The following is a 20,647-nucleotide window of genomic DNA, read 5'->3' as shown; positions in this document are numbered from 1 at the left end:
TGTGTGTGTGTGAGTGTGCATATGTGCGTGTGTGCGTGTGTGAGTGTGTGTGTGAGTGTTTGTGTGTGTGTGTGTGTGTGTGTGTGTGTGTGTGTCGGTTTGTGTCAGTTTGAAAGAAATCCCTCAGGATTATCAAAGACCCCCCTCACCCCAGCCACAAACTGCTCTGTCTGCTGCCGTCTGGCAGGTGGTACCGCAGCATCCGGACTAAAACCACCAGACTCAGGGACAGCTTCATCCCACAGGCCAGAAGACTATTAAACACCTGAACTTTGAAACAACGTCCATAACATTCATCTGGCTGCTACTTAGAAATTATGTATCTATTTACCTAATATACCATATTTCAATGACTTGCATATAGACTCTTATTGCACTATTTCACTTTTTTTAACTATTNCATTAACCCTTCTATTGTCTTCTTTCCCCCCCCCTTACTTTGGTGTTCACGGTCAAATTTGACCGGTCCTGTTTTAACTGCTATTACATTAACACAAAAACCATTAATCATCACCAAATGTAATTTAACTTTTTGTGTTAATGTAATAGCAGTTAAAACAGGACCGGTCAAATTTGACCGTGAACACCAAAGTAAGGGGGGGGGAAAGAAGACAATAGAAGGGTTAATGGAACTTTTCCACAGAGGTTTTTGTCATGTTTTAGTTGTCACTTAAACTTTTGCAAAAACACTGTTGCTGCCATGTACATGTAATAAAGGTATAAGATGTGACATTACCGCCTTAAAATTAAAATAAATACTCCAGCTAGCCAATATTGTTGAGCTGTTTACTTACATTATCTAAGAAGTTTCCAACAATTTAAAACCTGGAAATGTGTCAATGATTTTGTATCCCTGTTTTATCCTCTTCCATCGGAATTGAGATTGTCTGCCAGAAGTTGTCATAAATTAACTTTAATTCCAATCCACTAAATGGTAAATGATTTTAGTCAACAGACTTCTGGGTCTTAAGTTGTCAGAGAAATAATTATTTAATGTGTTTACTGTTTTGAATTTGGTAAAAAACCTCCTGATTGATGAACAATAAAGGATTACTGACGACAGCAATCGTGTTTAATTCAACAACTCCTCAGATCTACTTCAGAATGCCACCAAAAGTCTTTTGTTAGGGCACGTACACATGCACAAAAGTAACATTTCCCTTTTTCTTCCATTTTATGCGAGCGAAAGGGCAAAAAATGGTTTGCTTAGATGGCAAAGCAATTTGTATCTTGGCCTCACCTCGGCTGACAATAGTTGTTTCTTGCTCGCCTTGTGCATGTGTTATCGTCATATTGGTTTATTTAGAGGAAGAGCAGAAAGTTATGTCTTATTATTTTTAACACTGAGAATACAGTGTGTTAATTCCTCCACTGTTGCACCCATTGTAAATAATCGGTATATGTTTGCCTTTGTGTCAACTAATGCAAGAACCTGTAAACATACTTCTAATGTATACTTTATTTGTCCATTTCTTTCCAGGAAATGTAATTACCCTTAAAGGCCTTAACCTGAGGAACTGCCCCATCACTTTCCCTCCACAAGACATAATAGACCAGGGGCTTCAGAGCATCCTGCAGCACCTCCGCAGTGCAATGGCTCAGCGGCCAGTCAGCACGAAGAAGAACCCCCTAGGTAAAAAGAGTGTCGTATTTTTGTAGGCTGACCTTGAAGTTAGCATAGTACGGGCTACTTTAACAAAAGGCCAATTGGATTTCTCCATTGGATCTTGTGATATGAAGAAAAGAAGATAAAAACAAAAAAGCAAATGTCTTGTCCAGCAGGATAATCCCCCCATATTAAAACCACTTTAATGATAGTTGGTGTAAATGCAATTGCAAGAACTAAAATGCTTACTTTGAAAATAATTTTCAGAGAAAAAGGATTTTCCCTCATTTCCAAATGTTATATAAATGCATATCACTCTCAACTACAGCCAGGAGATGGTATGTTAAACTTAGCTTAGCATAGCACAGAGGCTGGAAACACAAGGCACACACACAAAAAGCCTCCTGTAGAAAAATGAGATATAGCCATAGGCTGTATATATAAAGGATATAGCATGTAAATAATTGAGCTTCAGAGCTGCTGATAGGTGGATTTTGTTACCTTTGGACATTGATAGGCTAGATTTTTCTAAAATAAGCTTAGGATTCAAGATTCAAAGATGTATTGTCATGACATAAACACAACTAAGGTGTAGCTATGCAATGAATAAAAAACTTAGCCAGGTCACAGGTTCCTCAACAGTGCATTACAAGGCATACATTTAAATGTAAAATAAAAAAAATTGTGCAAGCTCAGGTGTTTAACATTCTTATGGCCTGTGGGATGAAACTGTCCCTGAGTCTGGTGGTTTTAGTCCGGATGCTGCGGTACCACCTGCCAGACGGCAGCAGACAGAACAGTTTGTGGCTGGGGTGATGGGGGTCTTTGATAATCCTGAGGGCTTTCTTCCTGAGCTGCTGGGAGTAGAGGTCCTCCATGGATGGCAGCTCCGTNTTCCAGAGCCTAGGGCAAACAGATAAATCATTTTGAAGTAGCAGCCAGATGAATAATTGTGGATGTTGTTTTCAAAGTTCAGGTGTTTAACGGTCTTATTGCCTGTGGTATGAAACTGTCCCTGAGTCTGGTGGTTTTAGCCCGGATGCTGCGGTAGCGCCGGCAGCAGACTGAACAGTTTGTGGCTGGGGTGATGGGGGTCTTTGATCATCCTGAGGGCTTTCTTCCTGAGCTGCTGGGAGTAAAGGTCCTCCATGGATGGCAGCTCCGTCCTGGTGATGTTCTGTGCAGTTTTCACCACCCTCTGTAAAGCCTTACGATTGAGGGCGGTGCAGCTGCCGTACCAGGCCGTGATGCAGCCAGTCCGGATACTCTCTTACCGGCTGTCTATAGCTTCATACCTAATAGACAGATATCGTAGTGATTTGTTTTTTTCCTCTTATCTCTTAAAGGAACTATAGCGTGGTAGCAGGAACTTTAAGTCAACATTGCTAAGCTAAATGCGGACTTATTTTTGCCGTGATGTGGTTTAGTAGTTTCATTTAGCCACTTGTTAGTAACCACTTTCTCAAGGCATAAAAAGCTTGAGACATTCGCTCGCTTTAGATATTTAATGATGTATTTTATTTCAAGGCTTAAGCTTGTCTTTACCACAGGCCTCATTTCAGGCATCTAAATAAAGACACTTGAGACAAACGAGCTGGAAGTGCTGAAATGCTGAGTCCTTTGCGAACACATTCCTTCACCCTCTATAAAAGGCACCTTAACTTTGAACAGTGCAGCAGCAAGGTGTTCAGCATGCACATGCATTCCAGCCATCTGTGCTCTTTTTGTGAAAGATGGGACGGCTGGCCACAAAAATAGCTCCTTGCCCTGGTACCACTTCACTGTGGTGTGACTTCTGTTCCCTTGGAGACAGCGCTTGCCATCCGACCGACTCCCCCCCCCTCTTGCTCTGTTCCAGCTCTGTAATATTTTTAGCCAGATGCAAGTGATTGATAACCTGTGGGCTGTAAACAGGAGCTCTCTGTCACCAAGCAGTGTCTGGAGGTAATCACTGTGAAGCCCAAGACAGCCCCCCACAGGAGGGGCTCCCGCTGCACAATGAAGGACGCCAAACCCTCCGTCAAACCCTTTATCTCCCTGCATACAAGGTTATTAACACAGACAGGGCTGCGGGTCTCCTTGCATTTCATTGGCTCAGAGTATAAAGTAGCAGATTTGAAAATGCAGTATTTACATACTGCTTTGCAGGGTTGGGAGGGGTACTATTCAAATGTATTGCATTAGGTACCTGTGTTGGGGGTTAGGGAGTTACTTTTGTATTACCTCAATATTAAATGCAAAGCAAATCAACACAAGAGCAAACAAATATCTATCAAATGTTTATTAGTAAGTGTATTATGTAAGACGACAAAACAATGTGTTGTGATGACCACTGTATAACATGTCATAACTCACTCATGGAACTACAGTTAAGGGTGTTGTTTCCTCACAGGCATATGTGTTGCTCTCTTTATATATTTCGTGTCCTCCTCCCTTTCTCTCTCTCTTGTCGTCCCGGGCTGCCACCCAACAACATCTCTATTTCTGCTCCTCATTAAAGCAAGCTTTGTACCTCCATTGCACCGCCTCCCACTCCCTATCTCTCGGCACTACAGTGTCATCTTAAGTTAAGGAAATAATACTATAGTTTACAAATGCTGTTTTAGTTCAAAACTTTATTGAAAAGTAAACAGAGTTTAGTTGTTTAATAAATCAGGTGTCCATCTACTGCATTTAAAAACATAATTTAAAAAAGAAGAAAATGAAAGTAGCCCAAAAGAAAACCAATAAGAAAATTCAGGCAGTACATCTACCTATAATATATCTTTATTTTAAAATCTATTGTAACATTGCAATCCTGCTAGTAATCCGCATTTGTAAAGAATGTGCCAGTCATTCATGTAACTGTAAGGGAATAAAGTTATTTGTGTCCTGATAACAGAATCCCGTTATATGTAATCCATTACTCCTCAAGCCTGCAGTTTTGTCATCCTTTTTCAGCTGCGATAACATGGATTATTAGTCTAATTATCCTACACTTGGATAGAAATGACATTCTCCCCCTTATTTTTACAGTTAAGTACGAGTGCCACATTTTCTGTTCTGCAATTACAAGGGAACTTTTACCTCCTGTTGTTGGTTGTGTGAAATTGTTGTTAAAATGCTGACATGTTATTGACTGCCCCCCTGTTATACTGGCTGCCATGGTTGTTTCTTTGGTAGAGTTGCCAGTGGTGGAGAAGCTCCAGCTGTCGGAGCTGATGGGGTCCAGCACCGAGGAGCAGGGTGAGTCTGTGGATGAGGACGAGATGAAGAGGTTCAGGGAATTAAAACAAAAGATGATTCTGCTGGACATAGCTGAGCTGGGCTCAACCGCTCAGGGCGATGGAAACCAGAAGCCACCACTTCTTCCAATCGTCAAAAGGTGAGTTAAGGTATTTGGCTGAAAGATATTTTTAAGGGAAATGCTTTTCCTTTGTTATAGTTTGAAACCTTGGGATACATGTTCACTCAGCCTGCTAACAATGACTTAATTATCACAAATTATAATAAAAATTAATGGAAAGGTGTAAAAATAAACTGGAATTTCACCCAGGTGGCTGCAGTTTGTATCCCATGTGAAACCAAAATGTAACATTCACTTATTTTACTTTGACATTTAAGTTCAGATATGTAATGCTGCATTCACATGATACTTGGCTCTCTCTTTGTTCACCGAGAAGTTGGGCACAGAGCCTTGCCATGGAAAAAGTCAGTTATGTTTTGTTTCTTTGATTACCCCACCTGCTAGCTTGCAGCGCTACATACCGCTGTCTTCTGATTGGTTGCGCGTTGAATGGTCAACGGGGAACATCTTTTAAGTTAATGCAACACATTTGAGGGGTTTTATGCATCTTAACACACTTAACTTAAGTCACATCCTTTACATAATTACTTTAAACATGAAGCTTAATTTACATACATACAACATTGAACCCAAAGCATGATATTGTACTAAACCTAACCAAGTACATTTGTTTCAATTCACGACAGTAACAACGTGTTCAAAACTGTAATCTTGGAGATAATAAATTTAATCCAGGATGCACTTCTATTGAATGTTTTTTTTGAAAGGTTAGTCAAGAAACGTATCACCCTCATACCTCAGTACATAGAATAAGAAGCTAAAGCAGAGGAGATGGTAGGGTTAGCTTAGCATAGCATTGAGGCTGGAAACATAAGGCACTCGCACATAAAGCCCACTGTAAAATAACAAAATGAGATATAGCATATAAATAAGTCAGGGTCAGGGCTGCTGGTAGGTGGATTTTGTTACTTTTGGACATTGGTAGGCTAGGTCTTTCCAGGCGTTATGCTAAGCTTAGCTTACTCAATGTCTATGGCTTCAAACTTAATATACAGATACCGTAGAGATTTGTTTTGCTCCTCTTATATCCATGCCTGAAAGTGAATACACTTATTTCCCAAAATGTCAAACTATTCATTCCAAAAAAGGGATGTATGTAGGCCAGATTCACAGAAATATGAGGGAACAAAACAATGATTTATTTAACTGCTCCTGCTATTATTGTGTTGCAATACACCTAGTATATCTGAATAGGAGAAAAGGGTTTATGCACAACAGATATGTTCTGCCTGAACAATGAAGTCTGAAAGTGTAATTTACTATCTAATACCCAGACAGAGGAGGTGAATATGTTTTGTTTCTGCAGATAGATATAGTGCCGAGTCTTGGAGTCATAGATGGCATGGTGCCTTGGAAAAAGGATAGCAAAACACTTTTTAATGACATTCTCCGCAGAGTAGACCAAGTGATAACAGTATCCCCGGCTGTCTCCACTGGGACTCAGAGCTCTGGAGAGCAATACAAATAAAAGCATTTTGTTTCAATTGATTTGTCAGAAAAAAGGCCGCCAGCAAGGCCGCATCAATTCCCGAGCTTCCACTGTTTGACTCTCAGCATCGGAAGAGACCAGAAAAGAGGAGACCGGCTGCAATGAAAGAGCTGAACGAAAAACAGGCTATTGTCGAGCAGAGGAGAAAGTAATATTATTCCTTGAGTTCAATAATAGGATGTACCCATTTAGCATTCTACTGCACTAGATTTTAGAGGATTTAATTGTATTGGATTCATTAATCAAAATATTCATGCTAGGTAATACCAAAGATAAATCATGATAAAGCAGGGTTATATTGCATCTAATTGACATTTCCCAAGTGAGGAACCGTGGGGAATCCATATGTAAACAATGTAGACCCCTTTGGAACCACTTAAAAACAATACACAAAGAAACATTTCCTTGACATACAATGATACGTTATTTGGTTCTTCCATAGAAGCCATGACGCTCTTAACAAGTGGCGCACCGAAGCAAAGACCACACAGAAGAAGAAAATGCCTGAGCAGAAGAAGCATGCCGAACAAAGAAACCAAGAGGTATGTGTGAAATAAATCATATAAATGTCCACCTGCCAACCACCAGGGGGCGAAAGAGCACCACCTCTGCCAGATTGGATGGAGAACAATGCATTTAGTAAAACATTATGATGCCAGTAAGTGAGTTTTCAGGTAGCTGCATTGTCAGTGATCCTTTATGAATGTATTGAGGATGGTGCTCATGGAGGCAGCAACAGATGGCAGTGCTTGCGAGGGACTTTTGCTGCATCAGTGATCGCACAGCGGCAACATATAGTTGTCAAAGCTGATGTATACATGCCGGCAGCCACCAAATGTAGACCATGCAGATGGACGGTTTTGAGTGATTTGACTGTCAGATGCATTTCCACGCATACAGCTGAAGTGTAGCGTTTAATGTTTGCATTCAACTAGCAACGTCAGTGTAAATATTCACTGGATAGTCTAGGAAAAAGACAATGCATTGGGGTAATTTGACGCAATGAGGCTGTTTGTAGGATGTGTTGCAACAGCTGTATCTTGCTTTATGTACACAAGCTTTATAGTGATGTACATGATAATAAACATCCCCTCTCTGTTAAAGGAAGCAGTAACAGATTCAAAGCCCAGTGTGGAGGATGGCAGTGGTTCTAGTAAGACACCAGGAATGTCCATCACACAGTTTGAGGAGACAAGGTAAATGAAAAATCTGAATCACACTTCCCACTGGAAATGAATCCTCCCTAACACCCGCTAACATCTGGCTTTTGTCTTTAGTTGGAAAGGTTACAATGGGCTTTCATTTTCAGGACAAATACCTCTGCAGTAGTGAAGGGTATTTGTCTGCTTCAGCTCCTTCACTCAATAAGTAACGGATATAAAAAAAAGTTGCCACCCTAAAATGTTCACTGTTTATTAACCTTGCTTCTGGTGCCAGGAATCTACATCATCAAATTTACCAAACCAGGTATAAACAAAGATAAATGTTGTCTACTGACAATAGGAAATAAATATGTCATCTATTTCCAAGTGGGTTTTCCCGTATAAAAAAGCCTTGCTTCTTTTGGTGGAAAAAGGGTAACCAACATAACAAAATACTGTCTACTCCAGACAAAACATCTGGTGTACAACAATATGAAACCAGGGCCTGTATAACAATTATAATCATACTTATGTTTAATTATTCCTATTTTGTCATATCATTACTATTGGTAGCGTTGAATTTAAACATACAAAAGACTGGGAACATCTTCCTGATTATAACTTCAAATCTTGTTTGGTATTAAGCATCTCAAAATGTAAAAATCCCTCCCTAACACTTTAATCCTATGCATGTATCTCCTTTACCTCCTTTGTGGTTGCAGATTTCATAAGGGAAATGAGGCACAATACGTTTGTGTCATCAGTATTCCTGATTAGAACACTGCTATGCATATTGTATCTGTGATTTCTTCACACAACTTAAACAGGGATACAGGATCTAAAAGTATACACCAAATGGCATTTTGTATTGTCTTCAATGGTGAGCCATGCAGATGGAAGGCTAGAGACATCTAGTGGACAAAGAAAGAGTTTACTCCCACCACACCATCAGCAGTTTCTTTTGTTCTTCTTTTGAAACATTATTCCTAAAAAACAGATCAACCAGAATAGATAATACACATTTTCTGTTTCCATTGATGGAATAGATCTTAACTAAGGAGACAACAAGTCACTCAACGGCTTGCATTTTTAATCAGATGTCTACCTAAAGGCTATAATAACACTGGCAATGCTTAGGCAATTAAATATTCAGTATTTTTAAATGGATTTTTGACCTGTATGACCCTGTAGATCAGCCCGTGAGCTGGAGCAGCAGATCTGTGCCCGTGTTGAGAAGATGCAGGAGAGACGCAGGAATCCCAGGGGCACGATTTCCGAGCAGATGGCAGTTGCAGAGAAGGACGTGGAGGAGGTCAGGCCTATACTTCATTATTCACACAACCCATCTATATTTGAATTATTGGATATTGATCTGAATTTGTTGTGTTCTTCCCCACTATGAATGACAGATGAGGAAGCTACAGGCTCAGCTTCTCCAGAGGAAGAAAAATTGGGGAATAGATCTTCAGAAACATTTTACTATCGTCACTGGGGACAACTTGCCGAGTTTTATTGACAAGTAACAGGGATTTTAATGCCTGTATGGGTTTTGTGGTATTACTTTTATACTCAAAATGTATTGTAAAGACTAAGACCTTTGTTGATGATCATTGCAATGCTCAGAACATACAAATAAAGCATTGTTACTGGCCAAGTGAGTGTTTTCAACTTTTCTTTTGCAAAACATCCTCTCCATCATACAAACTAGTTATGTTTGCAATTTATGTTGACCTTATTATCATTCAATACAAACATGTAAAAGGTTTTATGGCAATTTTACATATTTACTGTGTACAATCAAGTTATCCATTGTTATATGCAACATTCAGCAGACATAATAGTATAAGCATAACAAAAACTGAGACCTAAAACACAATGTACATTTAAAAAAAGCCTTGGATAAAAGGGTTGAAAGGGTATCAACAGAAAAATTGTAACATCAACAACCATCACTTATTTTCACATTAGGAACAACACAACTTTGTAGGTTAAAATAGTCGAAATAGCAATAGGGTTCATTTCAAGTAGTGTACAAAATAAAATGATGATGTTAAAGAGTATTTGAGACAATAACAGAGAAAGTATAACTAACTGTGGTTTAATTTGGATGCTGTATATATTGTGAATAGAGAGGTCACATTTGTCCAATTTCGCTTACAAAATATTAGAAAATGCATCCACACTTTATCGTGTTTATCATTATACTCTTAGTATACAATGGGTGCTAAACGCCATAGCCTCTCGCTATGAAAAACAATGGCATATCCGAGTTAAAGTCCGTACTAGATGAATAGCCTAAAACAAGTCAAAGTGAGACAGAGAGGGGAGGCCTTGTCTTGAGAGATTTCTGCTCCTCCAGCACAGGGAGCGTGATGTCAGCGGTGGCAGTGCTGTTGTAATTGACTTGGTGGGGGTGATGGCGTCATTTTATGCCCTGGTGTAGCCTCCTGCTCCTATAGCGAAGGGGAGACGGATCTTTAGCCGACGCGACCGTGGCTCCCTTGGCGGCGATCGAGCACCGCAGAGCGGGACACGAAACGCCGGGAAACATGGAGGCTGTGGCCGAGGAGCTGCGGGCCGGCTCTCGGGTACCTGTCACTATCGATCAAATAGTTAACGATACACTGGTGGTGACGCTGACCTACCGAGAAAGGAACTATACGGGGATATTACTTGATTGCAACAAAAAGTGAGTGTCATTTCGAGTGTTCTCTTTGTACATTTATCTTTAATTTGCTAAACTCAGGTAACGGCTAACCTACCTTTGATGCTAACGGAGAGCTAGTTATCTCATAGCTAACTGGGCCTCCATACAAAAGACTCGTAGGTTATTGTAGCTGACAGGGTAGCTATCTGCTAGCTGCTCGGCTAATGGCGAACTGATTTCATTTTAGCTCATTAATACATGGTCAGATACGTTATGTTATTACGGTGACATATTGTTTGTTAAGATAGCAGTGCAACTATCCTCAGACATTGTTATTAAATTATCTTAAACATTGGCTAATATCAGTGGGTTTATCTATAGCTTATTGTTAGCCTTCATCAAATACAGAGCAGCTAAAAACGTATTCAGTAATAGGGCAGGCCTTCGCTGAACAATATTCTGTAGATTAGTGTTGTTTATATGTTTATACGTTACCTGCAGGGCACTGCATTGTGTACACATTTTCTGGAGTGATTTAAATCATCTGAAATATAGTTGCAGGTTTGAGAAATGGCTCTTCATAACCGGTCACTTTTGATCTGCAGAAACAAATGTCCATACAGATACATGTGGGATATAAAGGAATTTTATCTGTAATACTCTTCCCTTACACCTAGTTCTGAAAAGATCCAGGGACCATTTTAAGGGTCTTTGCTACACAAGAAAAGGCCCACTCCTGCCAGTTAGACATAACACACAATACTGTCTGAATGAAAAACCTTAATAAGTGCAATCTGACATGTGTCATGTCTTATCTACTTCTCTTGACGTGTGTCACATGGTATAAGCCTTGTGTGGCTCCTGGTTCTGTGCACTTTAAAAGCCACTGGCTTTAGACTATTTATAGATGAGCAGATTCAGAATCTGAACAGCTTTGCCCCTTAGTATGCTTAGATGGTTTTTCATGTGAGAGCTAAAGCTGTACTGAAAATAACCCACTCAAAAGGGAAAAGGGAGGCCTTGGAATAACTTCAAATAGGCCCATATTTTAGGCCTTGTCACTGACAACATTTGACTTCTTCTTCCTTTTCAGCTCATGGAAATACATTTCCTGTCATTGTCTTCCACAGGTTTCTATATATCATCATCTAGGCCTATCATTCAGGCAGATCTTTGTATCTAGTTACACTGTACACAACGTGAAATGGCCACATCGCAGTGAATCATGGCTGGCTGCTCATATGCTGCGTCCTTGTGCTGTGCCTAACTAGCACTGCCTGTTCGCTGTCACAGGCAGCCCTTTTTGTGCCGTGTCAATCACTGTGAAGGCTAATATTCAGCTGCTTTAGGTGCGCATATAAAAAGGTGAGAGAAACAAGCCGCACCAAGGGACTATTATTTCGGAGGTGCCTGCCAGCTACTCCTCCTGGGGAGGGAAACAGGCTCCCCAAATGTGCACTAATTAATAATCTCACCACACACAAGCCCCAAATAGACACGGATGTAAAAACAAACCGAAATCTCCTGGCTCCTTCCCTACATCTCTGAATCCCGAGTGATTCATGGGATTGTTTTTGTTCAGTCAGATGTTGGGGAGGGGGGTTCCTGGGCATCCTGTAGTCTCTTTGTCTGCTGTCTCCTGACTAAAGCAGCACAGCCATGTTACTGTTGCCTGCCAGCCACCTCTCAAAGGCTCCTTGGCATAGGCCTACTTTGGATAGGTTTGCTGGTCCTAGAGCATGAAAGAAAACACATAAAATCCTTCAAAGAGTCAGTGATACTATTGCGCCATATTTGAGGCCTACGGCAGCAGGACAGATAGCTGCCTGGCTGCTTGCGGACCCAAACCCCCACACATAAAGAATTTTCAGCATACAGGTGACAGGAAGAGGGAAGCCTGTGTAAAGTAAACGTAAAGAGTTTTTTTTATTATGGTAGGTGCCTTTTTCTTTTTTTAAAGGGAACGTGTTGATCAGCATTGGATGCTTTTCTATTTTTTGCTAATTGAAACAGCAAGGTATTTGATTTCCCCCGTCCTATTGGCCTCGAATGATCCAACATGGTCAAATAGAATTACGACATAACGGGATCATTCTTGTGGAGAAAATTGTTTAACTAAAATGTAGGAATGTTTTTGTTGCATGCAATTCACTGCAGTACTTTAATGAAGCTCAATGAAACACACAGTTATTCATTGATTCTTGTTTTTTTTCTTCTTCATTTCAGGACTGGGCTATTCTGTCTACCAGATTTCAAAGCAGATAACAGGCACTTCCCGATATCTACACCGGCGTGTGAAGTCCCAGAAGTTCTGAGTGAGGAGCCGGTTTCCAAATCTCCCAGCCAGGCTTCACACAGACCAAAGGATGAAAATAGTCTCCCAGAAAGCAGCTTACCTTCTGCACCTCTTCCCTGCCCTGTACCCACACCAGTGCTCGCTGGACAGACTCCTTACCCTCCTTATTTTGAAGGAGCCCCCTTCCCTCAGCCCTTATGGGTGCGCCACAGCTACAGCCAATGGGTACCTCAGCCCCCTCCACGACCAATCAAGAGAAAGAAAAGGCGAACGAGAGAGCCTGGCCGCATGACCATGAGTACTATCCGTCTACGGCCACGGCAGGTACTGTGTGAAAAGTGCAAGAACACACTGAACAGTGACGAGGACAGCAAAGATGGCATGAGCAACACTAAGACTCCTAGAAAAGAGAATGCACTACAGAGCGATGATGACGGTGAGGACAAGGACACCACTTCTAAGCTGTTGAGAAAAGAGGATGTTGTTGCAGGCAAGGACACTAAGAGACGTGAAAATGGCCCCAGCCTTGACAGCAAGCGTCTCAGGAAGGACAAAAGGGGGGAGCCCGAAGGGGAGAAGTTCCCCGGAGGTGACGTTATCCCCCACAGTCCTGTCATAAAGATCTCCTACAGCACTCCACAGGGCAAGGGGGAGGTCATGAAGATCCCCGCGAGAGTCCACGGGTCAGTCAAGCCTTTCTGCCCAAAACAACTGGCGCTGAATGGCCTGGGAGAAAACGGCAAGATGCCTTCTGATCCCACAAAGGAGCAACGGCACATTTTAGATGCCACAAGGTCTGGCCTGACTGTGTCCATTCCCAAACTCAAACTTACCAGGCCCTATACAACTGTGGGTCAGGACTTGCCTTCTCCAAAGATCCACTTGAGACCCCCTCAGAGGGAGGGTGAGGACAGTGTGGTGGAGTATGAGGCAGAACTTGTAGGAGGCACCAGGAGACGAAGCCCCAGGGTGCCCGGGCCATGCCTCCCCCAATCTGACGACTCGGGGGAAGGTAAAAACTCTCTGGAGTTGTGGTCTGGGAGTTCAGGAGAGGAGGTGGAGCGCGGCCACAGCGACCTTACCCTTCTTATTAATTTCCGTAAGCGCAAAGCGGATTCTTCTAGCCTGTCAGTGTGCAGCAGCGACAGTCTAGACGAGTCCAAGTCCTTCAGCTCCGACGGCACCTCACCAGAACTCTGCGACCTGGCCCCGGGGGAAGACCTGTCCGTCACCTCGTCTTCCGTCCCATTACGGGAGGACTGCAAGACAGTGCCACCGCTTACTGTGCGGCTTCACACCCGCAGCATGACAAAGTGCGTAACCGAAGAGGGTCACGCCGTTGCTGTGGGTGACATCGTGTGGGGGAAGATTCACGGCTTCCCCTGGTGGCCCGCACGCGTCCTCAGCATCAGCGGCACCCGCAAACAGGAGACGGCCAGCTGCGAGGCCCAGTGGCCCCAGGCCAAGGTAGCGTGGTTCGGTTCACCCACCACCTCCCAACTCTCCGTTGCCAAACTGTCGCCCTTCAGGGAACTCTTCAGGTCCCGCTTCAACCGCAAGAAGAAAGGGATGTACCGAAGAGCAATCCAGGAGGCAGCCAAGGCGGTGGGCCACATGAGCCCCGAGATCACATCGCTGCTGTCCCACAGTGACACGTAGGTCAGTCCACACTTCACCTGTGGTTGTATCGCATCTTCTTTAGATTAATGTGCATCCAAGATATTGCTGGGTTATGAATATCATTTGACCAAAACCAACATTATTGATCTCTCACCTGCAATGGTGTACAGTACATATACTCAAGACAGGATTAAGAAACCATTATTTGGTTAACTAAGGGTTCCCAGAGAAAAATATCTTAACATTAAGTAGTCGCTATTTCAGTCGTTCGCACGGTTTTCAGTGAACACAACAAAAACCAAAAAAAAGCTCATGTATTTTAGTCTCTTGAAAAACATTCAATATAAAGTGAACAGCAAAGGATAAAAGACTTAGCAGTTTATTACACAGGCATTTGCCGTGATCTATACTTTATTTGATGGTTACTGGCAGCTAAGTTTATAAAGAAGTTCATCTCCTTTTTAATCATTAAACATACAGTTTGTATAAGATTCAACTGACTTTACAAAAACATAACTAAATAGTTATGAAACCTAAGCTGTACTTTAAACCTAATAAAGGACAACATGCCAGTTTTTTTAGATTTTGCAGTTGGGGTTGAGATTTGACAACATGTTAACCAAGCTGAAACCAGTATCAACATGCTTATTGTATCTCTTTTGCATTCAATGTAAGCATTTGGCAATTTAACTGGGAAAGAAATTTGATAGATTCAGTTCAGGCTAAAAGACAGTAACTCTCATTCCAAAAAATAACTGCTAAATAAGACCAGTTTACAAAGTAGAAATGGCAGCAGAGGATAAAGAAGTTTCTATTATTGATTCATTAATGAATGTTCCACTAGGACTGAAAAATGATGGGATGCTCTGCTCTCAGATTTCTTGAATAAAATCACACTACAAAAAGGATTTCCTCATACATTTTCAGGATATTTGGTTGAGTACACAGCAGTTTGCAGAGAGCTCTCTAACCAGACTACAGACTGGTTTCATTCTGGCCTGTTATCAAGTTACTCACTTAATTAACATTTATAGGCGACAGCTCATGTGACTAGCAGCTACCAGCGTTAACATTCTGACCGGTGAAGGTGACGATCAGGTGGACTTAAAATAAGAAGCTGCTACCTAACTGTTTATACACTGCTATTTGCTAATAAGATTAGGCAGAGACAGGAAAGAAGAGTTAATGTTAGTGAATCTGTATTTTACCAGCTCCAGTGCCAGGGTTACATATCCCAGCTGTGGCGTTATGGACAGACACAAAAAATATACCGCGCTCACTAACGATCTCACAACAATCGATGTTCAGGTTTTTTAAAAAGAGTAAGAACAGAGTCGCCGCCGCCGGAACCACCACACTCATCATCCTCACAGCAGGTGCCGCCTCAGAGAGACGAGAGTGTGTTTAATGTTGTGCCCCCGCTGAGCTCAGTCCCTCTGCGGGACGTAGCACCCGTTGCAGGATAACAGAAAATAGCATCCCAGTGCCGGACCTATCAGCCATAGATGACCCGGCGGCTACACAGCCAAAGCTCATAAAGTACCCTCAGACACTTTTCGGACAAAAGAAAAGGAGCTTCGCTGCCCACATACTTGGAGTATAGCATTAGCAAGGACAATGTGTTTTGTAAAATGTGCCGACATTTTAGTGAGAGAGGAGGGGCCGGCGGAGAAGATACATTCAGTCGCCATGGTTACAGGGACTGGAAACATATCGAATATCTCTCAGTGAACACGAATGCAGCGCAGCTCATGCAATAGCTATGGAGATAAATAAAAACTACAGACAGTGCGAGAAGTCTGACCATGGAACCATCCTCCATCAGCTACTCAACCCAGAGGGCCGACAGGGAGAGATCATTGAGAAAAATCGGGAACACTTAAAGTTTTAATGGACATAATTCTCACGTGTGCAAAGGAAGAGATTCCTCATTTCATATTGAGACTAAATATCTAGAAAATGGATTAAGAAACGTAGAGCTAACATTTCGTGCCATTTGCAACTACCAGAGCGCACCCTGACGCGGCAGGCATTCTCCAGCCCAAATCAGCAAAGCTTATGAGTGTGAAGCAACAGTATCTGCTGCCCAGCTGCTTTAGAATGAAATGTAGCCTACCTTCAGCTAATGAAAGCTCTGCAGTATCAGAAGGAAGTAGCCTAATGATAAATCTGCAACCTCTGAAAAGTGCCGCGTCAGAGAACCAGTGCCATTTACTCACGGCCGCTCACTTCGCTAGATCCGCTAAAAAGGACAGCAGGCTGCAGTCTAACCACACAGACACACATCAGGTGCTCGGTCATTATTCCGTATTCTGCCGCTGTATGCTCTTTGTTTCTAAATGTATCAATGTATTGTGAACCAAAACAAAATAACATGCAGTAGGCTAGTTTAACATTTAATTTCACTCATTGCGGCATGCCGTTTAATCATTTAAATAATATTTAAGCTTCTTATAAGTGAACATTTTTAAAAGAGAAGGGTTTAGAAAAAGTGTCTTTACTATAGGAAAAATGCACTCCACAGTTGCCTACAATGATATGCAGGAATTTGTTTTTATTTTATTTTTGTTAACGAGAAACATCTATTAGAACAGGCCCAGCCGAAATTACATTGGCCCACCCAAAATTGAAATCCTAGCGCCGCGGCTGCCCATAATTCATCACATTTTTAACATTTTAACTTTAACATTGCGCAGCTCGTTAAGGCAGAGTGTGTGATGTCAGAGTTAGAGTGGAGGACAGTTTGAAATTTGCCTTCATATTTTTTTTAAAAACTTTCATAATTCCCAAACCCTACATTCCTGAGACATAATTATTCATGACAAACGTAGGAAAACATCTCCTAGCTTGAAAAATGACAAATAATTAAGCAAAAAATAATTAAACAAAGTGCCTCTTGAGGGCATGAAGTGACAACAACTTTCAACATGTCTCCATTAAAGCCCATTGTAACTTCAGGCTGATATTTCCTCACAGCAGCAGCCGCACACCTTTAGTTAAACTGCCAAAAAGGCCACATTATTAACCCGAAAGTACACAAAAAGCACACTTCAGATACTCAAGGACCTTGAGATGCTTCACGCTTTGAAATTTCACAGATATCTGTTACGGTTCTTCAACAAAACGTTCACATGTAAGAGGTTTATCTCTCATTCAGAACAATGAAAACCTCTGATCTCTGCACACCTCGTTAGTTCAAATATTAACACCTGTGTCATGGAACACGATGATGTCATCGCTCCAACTGACATGCTCAGAGCAGCAGACTTCAGATAAAGGTTAATGGTCCTGCCCTCAACAGCTCTACGTCAATTATGGGGTGTCATCATCTGCTTTTCCATGGAAACGCATCCCTTGCCATAAAAGATGATGTCGCTTTACATTAACTCCTATGAAAATGTTCAAAAAGTGCTCAAGCTTCACCTGTGTGCTAACAGTCCAGGCCGTGACGACATCTACGTGAGAGTTTTTGAGATTCTTAAAATGCCGTTGCCATGGTAACACAAGGCTCGCCATGAAGCAAGGTTTTTTCATAACTTCAGTGAAAAATGACTCCAAACGGGCCCAAAACTTCACAGGTTTGGTAACGATGCAGGGGGGCCAAAATCCACAACATCTAAGGCGTATTATCGTGTTCATCAAATGCCGTTGCCATGAGCGACAGATCAACTCGCCAGGAAACACGAGTCGGCTGTAAGTTCCAATCGACACGGTCAAATCGATCCCCCAATCCTTCACTTGTATATACGGTCCATGGCCTCAACCAGCTCTTACGCCAAGATCTGAGATCTCACCATTATGCATTTCCATAGAAACGCATCCTCGCCATAAAAGCGATGTCCACTTATAACTCCTTACGAAAATGTTAAAAAAGTTGCTCAACTTCCATGTGTGCTAACACATGGGCGTGGCGACTATGACTCGCATGGCGAACAGATCATTCGCCATCAAGTAGTTCAAAGGTGCGTTCAAATATTCTTGACTGCTTTTCCAAGCCTTTTTACTTTCTTTTCTCTCTCATTCACCAGTGTTGGGCAAGTACTTTTAAAAGTACTGTAATAGTTATAGTACTGCTCTCAAAAAAAGTAACTAGTTACTTTATTAGTTACTAAATTATAAAAGTAACTAGTAACAAGTTACTTTACTTTCTTTAAAAATAATACAATTTAAATACAAGTTTTGTGTTGTTCTGTGGCACAGTAAGAGAAAAGACAACTACCCCATCATTGTAGCAATTATCCATTATGAAATGTTGTGGAACATATAAAACACAAAGATATGTTTAGACATTGGTGAGACGGTGGGGTCTGTGGCGACTAGTTTTATAGGCCATAATACATTAGTTGGTGTTCAGGAGATTGGGCATTGCTTTATTCAATGTGTGACAATGCTTTCTGTCCTGCACACATTACATTTTACCGTAAGCTTTTTTGCATCCTTTATTTCCCCCGAAAATTGAAAATTAGTGTTATATTTCCAAGTTTGCAAATGCGCTGCTGCTATCTCGCTGATACTTGCATCTGCCATTGTCTGTTGTGTGCTGGTGGGTGAGCGTGCCGTGTGTGTGTGTGTGTGTGTGTGTGTGTGTGTGTTGTGTGTGTGGTGTGTGTTGGTGTGTAGCAAGTGTTCGTGTTTGTGTATTTATCCCCATAAGGCAAGACCCGCCCAACTCTGTTTCTGATTGGCCTACCCTGAAATGTTTACCCCGCGTTAACCAATCACAACTCCTCTATGGTTACTTTCACTTTTCCATGGTCTGTGACAGGACATCGCTGTATCGCCTGTAAGTTACATCCGCAGGGAGATTCGGTTCCGTTCCCATCACATAATGTAACGCGCAAACCATTTAATCACAGTTAACTATAACGGCGTTACTTAATGGGAATAGGTAACTAGTAACGCCATTAGTACTGCAAAAAGTAAGTTGCGTTACCTAACGCGTTAGTCCAACACTGCTCATCACACATTCAAGACCCATGTTCTGTATCATTTTCCAATCTTAAATTCTCACTTTCTTCTACACATTACAATTTCAGCATAGCAGTCAGCGTCAGCTTTTCAGCATAAGCATTCCACTAGCAATTTCTTCAGGAATTGCATTCTCTTAGTTTTGTATATTGTTTCATTGTTAAGTTTGTGCAGCAGACATTGTGGACCTGCACTGCTTTCCACCTTATTTTGGACTGTGCTTTGTTTCGATTTTTGCACTTTAAACTGGTCTTCATATTTATTCATACTTACATTCATTTGTAATATCCATTTATTCATGACTGTATATTTGTACATACTCCATACATTATGTATAAATTATTTATAGTCTTTCAGAGCTCTCTCGCATTGGCGTTGAGACCACGATTTCACTCCATCACACGCTCACACGCCACACCTTGTATTTCTCACGCAGAGATTTCTTTCCAGGGTACCGCCCACCAAGTTGCGCCGCAATTTTGTAGGCTTGTTTGAGACGCGAGTGCACTCCACTAGCACACCCCCCCGTTTGACATTCGCGATTACAAGAGGCTTCATGGGAACTTCGAGGGGAGCCAGAAGTGGAGTATATCGTGATATATTATTTTAATTCACCTTATATATATTCGTGTGTGTTCCATTTGAAGGACAAAGTACATTTTTCCTCTTTTAAATATAGCCAATAGTCTTTTCTTCACTTTTATGTGTAATCAAAAGGGTGGTTTCTGTGGTTGAGAATAATACAAATGGACCTTTGACATCTGCTTTGCAGTTCCCAGGACTTTCTGAAGAGGACCCTGAGTCTCTGGCTTCCTGTTAAGTGCTAAAACTATTATTTGGATTAAGCAAAAGCATTTTTCCTCAAAATATAATGCCAGTTAAAGTCCTGTTAAATTAGTGATTCATGTCCAGCATGCATTAGTTAAGAAACGATAGGATTGTTGGGTGATTGAACTGTACGTCGTTTCCTGAAGACTCTTATCAGATCAGGAGATGATTTGGGTCACACACAAGGTTAAAGAGGACAATGCGTCCTTCTGATTCTAAAGTAAGCTGACTTTTGGGGTGAAAGGGAAGTTCATGAAGACCCTTAGGAGCATGGGAACAGTTAATTCTGTTGGTTGACTGATTCGGTTGACTGTCATGGGACGATGACGTTTGGATATTTACAAAATATGGATTTCATAAAGAAAAACATGTGACTGTTTGCTGTGATAAGATACAGATAGGATGTGTGTGTGGTGTTTTTGAAGATGTTTAGGGGGAATGAGTATGGCCTGTCAAGAGTCCTCTGTCATGACTCCAAATCATTGATTGGGTGATCTGCCTAACGGCAGAGGGGACAAACACACAACACACACGCGCACAGAAGCAACCAGATGAATTCAACAAACTGCTGACCCCTACCCGGTCCGCCCAGAATGAAACCGACCAATGGAACACTGCCAACTCACGGCTAGCATCACTCAGAAGTGAAATCGCCCAATAACAAATAGCTAGGGAAGAGCAAGCGATAAAACTCCTTCCCCCACC

General features: G+C 41.7%; 2 protein-coding genes across 6 annotated transcripts in view; both read left to right on the top strand.

Annotated features, from left to right (window-relative positions):
• The window catches only part of LOC104943706 (leucine-rich repeat-containing protein 27), a 12,067-nt gene extending 2,830 nt beyond the window's left edge, over window positions 1-9,237 (top strand). For 2 of the 4 annotated variants that reach the window (XM_010769164.1, XM_010769168.1), the window contains exons 4-10: window positions 1,481-1,633; window positions 4,769-4,970; window positions 6,449-6,589; window positions 6,884-6,983; window positions 7,546-7,637; window positions 8,775-8,895; window positions 8,993-9,237. In XM_010769164.1, coding sequence (XP_010767466.1) covers window positions 1,481-1,633; window positions 4,769-4,970; window positions 6,449-6,589; window positions 6,884-6,983; window positions 7,546-7,637; window positions 8,775-8,895; window positions 8,993-9,106 — 923 coding nt within the window. In that variant the 3' untranslated portion in view covers window positions 9,107-9,237. The remainder of the gene's footprint in view (window positions 1-1,480; window positions 1,634-4,768; window positions 4,971-6,448; window positions 6,590-6,883; window positions 6,984-7,545; window positions 7,638-8,774; window positions 8,896-8,992) is intronic. The other 2 variants (XM_010769166.1, XM_010769167.1) reach the window with 2 other exon arrangements.
• Window positions 9,238-9,887: 650 nt separating this feature from the next.
• Window positions 9,888-20,647, top strand: part of pwwp2b (PWWP domain containing 2B) — a 16,291-nt gene continuing 5,531 nt past the window's right edge. The window contains exons 1-2 of one of the 2 annotated variants that reach the window (XM_010769169.1): window positions 9,888-10,272; window positions 12,457-14,181. In XM_010769169.1, the coding sequence (XP_010767471.1) occupies window positions 10,133-10,272; window positions 12,457-14,181 (1,865 nt within the window). In that variant the 5' untranslated portion in view covers window positions 9,888-10,132. Of the gene's footprint in view, window positions 10,273-12,456; window positions 14,186-20,647 lie in introns of both variants that reach the window. The other variant, XM_010769170.1, reaches the window with a different exon arrangement.

The sequence above is a fragment of the Notothenia coriiceps genome, unplaced genomic scaffold, assembly GCF_000735185.1.
Source record: "Notothenia coriiceps isolate Sejong01 unplaced genomic scaffold, NC01 NC01_scaffold00006605, whole genome shotgun sequence".
NCBI classification, from domain to species: domain Eukaryota; kingdom Metazoa; phylum Chordata; class Actinopteri; order Perciformes; family Nototheniidae; genus Notothenia; species Notothenia coriiceps.
The sequence above is the reverse complement of the archived record's forward strand: the minus strand, read 5'-3'. Positions and strand labels throughout refer to the sequence as shown.